This window comes from Lingula anatina, chromosome 1, assembly GCF_051362555.1.
Source record: "Lingula anatina isolate TDL-2025a chromosome 1, LinAna3.0, whole genome shotgun sequence".
In the NCBI taxonomy this organism is placed as follows: Eukaryota; Metazoa; Brachiopoda; class Lingulata; order Lingulida; family Lingulidae; genus Lingula; species Lingula anatina.
Genome location: NC_141767.1, coordinates 67,774,463 through 67,784,107, shown reverse-complemented (window position 1 = coordinate 67,784,107; position 9,645 = coordinate 67,774,463). Strand labels below are relative to the sequence as shown.

At 33.5% G+C, this 9,645-nt stretch overlaps 1 protein-coding gene across 5 annotated transcripts; it reads left to right on the top strand.

Annotated features, from left to right (window-relative positions):
• The first annotated feature begins 55 nt into the window (after positions 1-55).
• On the top strand, positions 56-9,573 carry LOC106181907 (protein GDAP2 homolog). 5 transcript variants are annotated; one of them, XM_087011102.1, is made up of 16 exons: positions 56-245; positions 1,267-1,544; positions 1,805-1,944; positions 2,332-2,485; positions 2,655-2,743; positions 3,011-3,087; positions 3,280-3,324; positions 4,058-4,220; positions 5,363-5,386; positions 6,074-6,263; positions 6,722-6,875; positions 7,202-7,341; positions 7,624-7,678; positions 7,954-8,097; positions 8,341-8,405; positions 8,568-9,573. In XM_087011102.1, exons 1-15 carry the CDS (start codon positions 195-197, stop codon positions 8,395-8,397), a joined length of 1,761 nt encoding a protein of 586 aa, XP_086867228.1. In that variant the 5' UTR covers positions 56-194; the 3' UTR covers positions 8,398-8,405; positions 8,568-9,573. The 5 variants fall into 5 exon arrangements, with proteins under 5 accessions (XP_086867228.1, XP_013421897.2, XP_013421899.2 ...); XM_087011115.1 differs by adding an exon at positions 553-632 and having other exon boundaries at positions 113-245; positions 8,341-9,573; XM_013566443.2 differs by having other exon boundaries at positions 8,341-9,573.
• The last annotated feature ends 72 nt before the right edge of the window (positions 9,574-9,645 follow it).

Below are 9,645 nucleotides of genomic sequence, written 5' to 3'. Positions count from 1 at the left end.
GATTTTTGTTATCATATGCATCATTTGAGATAGCTTCAAAAATGTGACCGTTTGAATATAAAATTGAATAACAATGAAAATACTAAAGAATTCATCGTAAAAAAAGTCATGTGTATTTTATTTTAGATGATATAAGCACTGTTGATCACATGACATTTGGGGATGACCCAGATAAGGATACAGGGTGTTAAAAAATGAGACAGCGGTCAGGATATTTACCAAACATGAAAAGTCGAGACGACAGGGTGAGTTTTAATATCCAGTAAGATGTGAAATATATACATAACCGATTTGGAAACAGTCTCTTGACTTTAGTTACAAGCCGTAATTAGCGACAGACTGTTATAATAATCCCTCTACTTCAGGACCAAACTCCGTCTCGACACTTCATTGTATTAGTGATGACATATGTATGGCATGAGCCCATTGATTGTATATCTATTTATAAGCTATATTACACTAACTGTTGCTGTTTAATGCCCTGTTAATTTTTTATATTATCTTTTTTCTTTCCCCTTTTCACTGTTATCAAAACTTCTTTAATGTTTACAGAAGTAATTGCTACATATACACAACTTGGATCAAAGTTACAAGGCCACAACAAGATCTAGGCAATACAAAATTGAACACTGGTAAACAAGTGTGCTTACCCAGTTGTGTACCACTTTTTGCACACCCTGTAACTGTCTGGGTTTTAGTTTTTTATTAATTAACATGCCATCTTCACCAGAACACTGTGATATTTACTGCTTTGTCCATTGTTTTAATGCCTTTTTATCTTTCGTTTCTCAACCACCTGGCAATTGAATTAACTAACCTCTGTAGTTTTTTCAAGTGTCTCTCAAGTCACTTATTAATATGTACCATCTCAGTTTACGTTGTACACATGCAGCATTTGTTATTTGAGTTCATTATTTTATACTTACAAAACAGATATACTTTTTGGACACATAGTTTACTTTGTAAAATTCTATGTGTGTGTGATTTTATCCTTATTAAATCTTATTTGATATCTTGCTTGACTAAATCCATAATCAAAATGTTTATATAAATATAAAGATTGTTTTTAGTACACCTTTGTAAGAATCTGATAAGTCGAAGTTTTAATGGCAAAATGCTATTACATATGTGTGACTTAAGGATGCTGTACTGTGTGCTTGCTTCTACTTTTCTTTTTTTTTTTTTTTTGCAGAATCTCAAGAGTTCTATAAGAACACAGATGATTCAAAACAGATTGCCCCTAATTTATTTTTGTACTTACTTCAGCCAAACGAGGGTGTCAACAACACATCTGACCCTAACCCTCAGTTAGCCACTAAACTGCCACGTCGCTCTACCGTTAGTACAGGTACCACATCCAAAATGGTAGATCCTTATGCCATTTATAAAGATCCACTAGGCTTACGCCCTCATGTGGTGGATATCGACACCTTAACAAGGTGGAACAAGACAGAGGTACCAGCCTATGAAGAAGTAATAGATAATTCTACTCAGACTGTGCCATTTCCATATAGAGAAGATATTAATGCCAAAGTGGTGCTGTGGTAAGAAATGTTTTTTGTAGGACAAAACATAATGCATAATTCTTGTCGTTTTATATTTTTTTAGTGAGAAAATGTTGTCATAATGTGATCATAAGAAATGCATTGGACAAATCTCAACTTTAGGAAACGACCTTGTACACATGTATGTAACCTCATTTCGGTTATAAATTTTAATTTGCTTTCTAATATCTCTCAAATAAAGCTAAAAAAAGATATGTGTGCATTGATAATTAATGTCTGTGACTGTGGTATCTTTCCAGGCCAGGTGATGTGACACGTCTCGGTGTTACAGCTATGGCACATCCAACCAACGAAGCTATGAATGACAGGAATCCACTCAGTGATTTAATGTATGAGATAGGTGGGCCAGAACTCAGGCAGGAAGTGAAACATTTGAGAGGTAGGCTGATGCATTGTGTCATTGTTGTCTTGTTTGTAGTATTATAATGTATATAGTACTTGTTCTCTTTATTATAGCAGCATTTGTTATAAGGTAAAAAATGTCTTTTTTTAGTTTCAAAAGATATGAATGCTTGTAGGGACTTAATACTAGATTTTGCCATTCATCTGCCATCAACAATGTTCTAGTACTTCCTGTGCTCTATACTTAATGAGTTCTAAACTCAGAAGTGTAGATGTGTAATGAAGATGTTCTGAAAGTTCCCAGAAATTTGGATGGTACCTTTAAGCATCAGTGTTTACCTGTACAAGTGCTCCAAAATGACATATTCCTAGATTTGAATGCTTTACCATAAGAAGTTTATACAGTCAACTTTTTCCTTGACAGGATGTAAAACTGGCGAGGCTAAACTCACAAAAGGCCACCAGTTACCTGCCAGATATGTGATTCACACAGTGGGTCCCAGATATAATCTCAAGTACCACACGGCCGCAGAGAGTGCGCTGTTCTGTTGCTATAGGAATGTCATGCAAATTGTCAAGTAAGAGGCAGCAGTTGTAGTAAACACATTGTCTAGGAATGATATGTTTTTGTCTTTTAAAGTTTAGAGAGATTCAAACTTATAATAGCTACCAAGAATGTAGAAATATTTTCAGATATGCAATTTTAAAGCTTGCTCATGGAATTGTTTTTTTTTTTCTTTATTTCAGAGAAAATAATCTTTCTTCCATAGCTTTTCCTTGTATACACTCACAAAGGAGAGGCTATCCAGTGGAGGAAGGAGCCCACATAGCACTACGTGAGCAATACATATATTTATAAGCGATTCGAAAATATTATTTTCATGTATGGCACATATTTATTTTAGTAATAAAAAAGATTCGAAAAGATCAAAAATTGTTCATCAATTGTTATTTATTATAATATTTGTAATAAAATTGTTAATCAGAATTAGGATATTGCTGCATAAAATTTGATGCACTGATTACACATCATTGTGGTGTGATGCATATTTTAATGTACAGACTAGAAGCAGTAATATACACCTCTCTCTTTGTGTTTGTAGGCACAGTTCGTAGGTTTTTAGAGAAGCATGGTGACTCTGTGGACACAGTTATATTTGCAGTAATGGAACACGAGGAGGTATATGGCATACTGTATAATCAGAACCTGTGTTATCAAAATATATTTTGCATCTTGTAGAATATTTCAGAGCATCATATCATATTAAAAGTCAATTCATGGCTCTTAAGCTGAGATAACTATGAATACTGATAACTCATAGTTCAGTCTGTATGGCTACTTTAAGAATTATGACATTTCATGCCTTCACAGAGTAGAGAGCTGGAGACATGGAGAGTACTGTGCAGCCGAGAGCTGGTAATACTAAGATGATAGTTTCAGTGTGGTAGACATTTAATTATAAAGAAGTGGTGTAGGAATTAGTTTCACTTTCTGTGAATTTTTTTCTTGTTGTGTGGTGTTGCATGCTTTCTTTTTCTCTAGGAAAAGATACATACTAGTACTTTTAAGAGATATACTCTTACACTATCCTTCATTAAAAGTCCCTATGCAAATTGCTTTTTTGAATTTTGATACTTGTGATATATCTCATCTGACACATTTAAGTTAATGTTACGCATGGTCACATTTGTGTTTATATATGGTAGCAGTAATCATTAGCATGTTGAGTTGAATTATTTTTCTGAGAGAGAGAGGGAGAGAGAGACTCACACTGCTTGTACCTACAGGATAACCTTAAGATTTTTTAACCGATTTAAATTTGGAAAGTTTCGGTATTTTTTTGTTTGCCCCTTTTAACACAAAGTAAATTGGTTTAAAGTCCATGTACTACATGTAACTCCAGCTTGCTCTGTCCCAGCCTTACCCTTCTTTCAAAGCTAATACCAACTATACTAACATTGTTTATTTTGGATGGTTAAATTGAAAAAAATAGCACCCTGAAGAGCATACAAATAAAATCATTTTAATAGCATTGTGGTACAACAATCTTGCTTAAAAGTAAATGCATATGCAATAAGACAGTGTATATTAATCTTAATGTTAGAATTATTTATTGCTCAATCAGTTTTTTTTTCTCTCTGTTTGAAAGGAAGTTTACATACAGTTGCTTCCACTGTATTTCCCAAGAAGTGAGAAGGAAGCCCAGTATGCCATTGGGTTCATACCTGAAGACGTAGGCAATGAGGATGGGGAGCCAGTGATACCTGAAAGACAGATCAGAATAATGGACAAACCAACATTCAAATCACTCAGTAAGTTGTGTGTGTAAATAAAGATATTTGATGTGTACCTGATCAATACATTGATAAATTTGCCATGATCCTGTATCCTGTTACTGTATATCACAAATGACATTTAAAATCTGGAAACGTGAGGACATTTGCTATTGTTTGTTAAATATTTTCAGCATATGAAAATCTGTAGTTTGATTTACTTCAAGAGTTGTTTTGCCACATCATGATTATGTATGACAATTGAGCCCTGTGGATGGTTGGATGGATCTCTCCTTTTATTCATTACCATTGCAGGATTACAGTAGCAATTTTGCCTTACTTACTAAGAGTTTAAAAATCTCATGAAGTTTTAATCATTGTTAAAATATGTCATAAATAGTGTTTATATTTATATTATGCCACATTGTTTAGACAAGGAAATTGTAAATGAGAAATGATTTGTTTCAATATTAAAAAATGTATATAACTGTACCTGAGAAAGGAGGTGTAAGTTTGTAAACATTATATTTCATTTTCCAGCCCACTATTTTTTGCTGGTCTATAAGAAGCCATGTTATCCTCTCACTGCAGTATAGAGCTTTTTTTTTTGATAAGATTAAACAATATTTGTAATTGAAAATAATTGTAATATATGGTTCTTTTTTTTTTTTTTTTTTTTTTTTTAGAATAAGTATATTTTTAATTTTGACTTTTAATCCTTTTATTTGTACACCTTTAGATTTCGTTTGCAAATTTATAAAAGTTACACAATGACAAATTATAAAAATTTTTTACCTATCATACCATTACCAGTTTTCACAAATCTTTTTCCAAAGCTCCTATAACCATTATTACTACTGCCTCTGTAAGCAGCACTACATATAAAGTAAAATAGCAGTTCTAATTCACCACCACAGTTGCTGCCATGACTCCTGTCACCAATTTTGAACTTCTGTAATTATAAGTGTTCTGTCAATTACTACCAGTGTCACCATATAAAGTTCAACCCACGTGCTACAATACCAGTAGAATTCACCATGCAGTGAGCAGTACCTACCCAAGTATCATGACAAATGGATTCAGTCTATACTGAAGTTTGAATCAACTGACCAATTTTTTTTTACCTAAACTATATTATTTAAAACGTTCATTTAATTGAGAGAATGTCCTCTTCAATTCAGGCGATGAGGAAGCTGATGACACACGCAAGTATCTCATGTTTTTAGAAACCCAGAGATTTCCAAATGTAGACTTGGATCTTTCTTGCTTTCTTATGTTTTTAATCACACTTGGTTGCCAGTGCTGTGTAGTTATGTATTTCAAATGGGACTTTTGTTTTGCTTTATTTCGGTCAAGAAAACTCACAACTGCCCCTTGATTTGTGGTGTTTTCTGATTTCTCTCACTGTGACATGGGAACTTTTCTTTCCTCTGAAATGTTGTCCTATTATTACTTAAGGTATACATTTAGATAGCTTAAATATAGAGGTGATAGCAAATAGCATTTGAAATTTCATTCACTCTAAAAATACATTTTGTACTGCTATAATGCCTTAATGTTTGTTAGATTACATCATGTTCTAAAACATGACTGAATCTTTATAAACTAATCTTTGCTTTCAATTATTGGTTTTATATGACAGTGCTTCCTGCTCAGCCAGACCTGTGGAAAAAAGGAGGGGGGGAGGGACTTAACAAAAATAAGAATTTTTGATATATTGAGAATGTTATATTTTTATAATTCTTAGATAAATAGCTTTATTTTGGGTAAGAATGGTGGTGTTTTTAATGGTTTTGTAGTGAAAATTAAGTACCATATACAGAAAAACTATATGTGAAAGTATGCCTAACAAATACAAATTTGTTTCACCTAATTATGCTCTTATTTTACAGAAACCACTGAGCTAAATGGAACAGCAGAAGGAATGGAGTCCAGCGTGAATATCAACGAGCAATTCAATACATCTGTAGCAGTTGGACAGCATGCATTTGCACACATGGAGGGAGATCATGACTCTCAGCGCCAAGAGGTCCTGAGGGGGAGAACGTCGTCCGAAGCTCTGGCTCTAGAGCAACAAAGAAGGTACAGTAATCTGTCCTTGTATTGCAAAGTACAGTGAGAATGTTTTGTTAGCTGTGAATAATATCTCTTCATCACTGATGAGACTTTTCCTACTTTGTAGGAATGCCGACTTTTTCAGGGTCATTTGGGTCATTCTTGTGAATTGTGTAAGTCTGGTGAATCGTGTAAATCTTACTTTTTCAGTGAGGACTGTTCTCATGCCTGCTTCATAAATAACATTGGATATATAAATATGGTAATAATGTAAAAGATAATACTAAGAATATGTGAATTGTAATTGTTCAGTTGATGGGGGCAAAACCCCTGGTGATATTTCAGAGAAAGTACTCAAATAAGATATTGAAATATTCTGTAATTTGAGAAGAATACTTAAACATTATTTTATACATGACTAAATGTCTCATATATGGTTTAGTTGTACACAGCACATTTTTATTCACATCCTGTTGTGTTTTCAGGTATGACAGGTGGCTGAAGAGGGCCAGGAAAGAGGACCTGTCTGACATAGCCAGACTGCGGTGTATATATCACACGGGTGTGGATAAGATGGGCAGACCAGTCATTGTGTTTATTGGCAAAAATTTTCCTGCCACCACCATAGATTTAGAGAAGGTGAAGTCCATTTTCACATGCAGAAAAAAATACCTTGAATCAGCTTAGTTGTAATGATATTTAATATTGCTCTTATTATTTTTTATCTTTGTAGTAATATAAATGTGTTTTAATTGATAATTTTGTAACTGTGCATTTCTTAATTAGTTCTTTTTATTTTGGTACTTGCTTTTTTATACCCCCAGAGGTAGCGGATAACTCTTTATTATATTTAAGTCACATTCCTTTTGCACAACTGTCTACCAAAGCCTGATTGAGGTGTTGCCCATCCATTCATGTCATCCTTCAGGCCTCAAATGCTGTGACACGTGGTGGTCTTGTTTCAGGCACTTCTGTACTTCATCCATATCTTGGATCCCATTGTGAATAAAGACTATGTTGTGGTTTATTTCCACACTCTCACAACAGGGGAGAATTTGCCACAGCAGGCATTTCTGAAAAGTGTATATAATCTAGTTGATCACAAGTAAGGAAATCACATTTTACAGGGATAAAAGCTCTGATTTCTACAAAGTCTGAATTAATTCAAAAGATTCATTATGGAATAAAAAAATATATAAAGAGGAAGGAATAAATTCTGCACACAAAATTTTCTTTAGAATCTGCATATGTTTTTGCTGAATGTTCTCACTGCATGCTAGAACACGCAATAGCAAGCTGATACGGTAAATTCCTAATAATAGTAGTTCTAGGTCTTTCAAGTCAATCAGGGTCTACTGGGTCTCACTTATTCTTTTATATTTTATAGATACAAAAAACACCTGAAAGCATTCTACATAATCCACCCAACATTTTGGTCCAGGGTAAGTCAGAAGAACTATGTACAGATTCACTAACATTGAGAATATTGTTTTGTCTATAAATTAAAAACAAATTTTTTTATAAGTATGATTTGTGGTTCTTTTTATAAGAATTACATATATTTGTAATTTGGATTGACTTACCTTTTATCTGAAGAGTACTGAAAATAAAAAAAAATAAAAAAAAATCTTGGATCCAAATGTAAGAATGTTGTTGGTTATAGCTGCAATGAGTTAGTGACAATATTAACATTTCTTATCATGTCCTCTTCACACAGTTGATGACCTGGTTCTTCACCACTTTTACTGTGTCTGGCATCAAGAACAAAGTCCATGGTCTTCCAGGGATCCAGTATCTGTACGATAAGATCAACCCTGACGAGATGGACATTCCGTCTTTTATACTGGACTATGACATGCAGGTAATTTTTTTGTTTGTATGTATCTTACTCTTTCATATGTAACTTGTTTCTATTGAGTTCTGTCATGGTCAGCAAGTCTTAAGAGAGTTTAAGTTAAGATGTGGATGAATATTAGTCCATTATCAACTTTACTTTATCAAAAAAAAATTTTTTTTTGGCAAAAACATCATGTTTGATTAGAAAATGATGAGTCTACAGTTCATCACACTTATCTTTTTTAATTCGTGAAATATGACTTTTCAGAAAAATGGCAAGGATTATTACACCCCAAGAATGACAGAGGAAGCTAATGATTTATGAAACACAAGGTGCGCCAGATTGTGTAACTGGAAAATGTTCCAAAATATTTTGGAAAGTGGTTTGGTAAATAGTAACTTACTTGCCAGTCGGTGTATATCAGTGAAATTTACTTTGTATTTTTGCAGCACATTAAGTTAATTCCAGTGGATATTTTTTCCATGGTCATTCAGGCACTGATGGAGGATTGGGACTGTTGAAGATGCACTACATGTGTAGGTGTTACAAGTCAACACTTCAGCAGAAATGCTAGCTGCACTAAATTTCGGAGATTACAGCACTGGTAATTTGGTTGCACAGTGCAGTATATTTGTAGAGTGAAATTGTCTGCTAGTCATTGTAATATACATTGTACATATGACAATCAGTGGGAGGATTTTCCTAGAATTATGAATGCAATTGTTTAACAATATATGGGTACAGGCAGCATGGTGCATGCAGGGTCTATTAATGAAATGCCTGTGATAACCAGCAACATAACTGGATTAACTTAAAAAGATGTGGTTATTTAATAACTCTACTTAATATGAGAACATTCCACGTGATAATTAATTTTATGGTGCTAATTAGAATGATATTTCAAATGAAATTTAGTGCATTGTATAAAATGCTGCAGCACTGGTTTAATAAATTTTGAAAGAAATGTGGCCATAAGAGTATGAAGGCTATATTTGCTACATTTACGTCTTGCTCAGTTTGTGCAATATGCAGTTTTCTGACTGCTAACAGTATTTGTTATGTAGTGGAAAATTGCAGGTTTTCCTGGCCTTGATGCCAGTGTAGTTTGTATTGCAGCTTGGATAATTGATGCCGAAGTTTTGCCAAGAAAAATTTTATCTGAACAAGATATTTTCTTTACAGCTGCAGGATGATGAAAGTGACTTTTTCTCTGAAAATCATGCTGCACTTTGAAATTTTTATTTTGAAATAATGTTATAACTCACTGTCATTGCCTTCTGCAACTATTTCTGTCGTAATTCTGCCATGGATAATATATTCTTAATAAATATTAAGAGCAGATTCTTATTAAAGATGCCGCAAGTCTAGCTGTTTTATATATACATTACGTACAAAGCTCATCATATTGTTTAATTGATAAATTTGCAATTTGTCAAATATTTTGTCAGTGCATAAATTTTTGCCAATGTTATTATGAATAAAAGATTCTTCCACCAAAAATAGTTTTGTTTTGCATTGCATATTCAGTTGGAACTTGTAAGGGTTATATAACTTGCATGTTTTCAGGGTGAA

Bases quoted from the DNA above. Each gene is read 5' to 3' on its own strand.
- LOC106181907 (XM_087011102.1), top strand. From the start codon at position 195: ATGAGACAGCGGTCAGGATATTTACCAAACATGAAAAGTCGAGACGAC. The intron at 2,486-2,654 runs GTAAGAGGCAGC...TCTTTATTTCAG, and splicing joins AATGTCATGCAAATTGTCAA to AGAAAATAATCTTTCTTCCA. The intron at 8,098-8,340 runs GTAATTTTTTTG...ATGACTTTTCAG, and splicing joins TACTGGACTATGACATGCAG to AAAAATGGCAAGGATTATTA.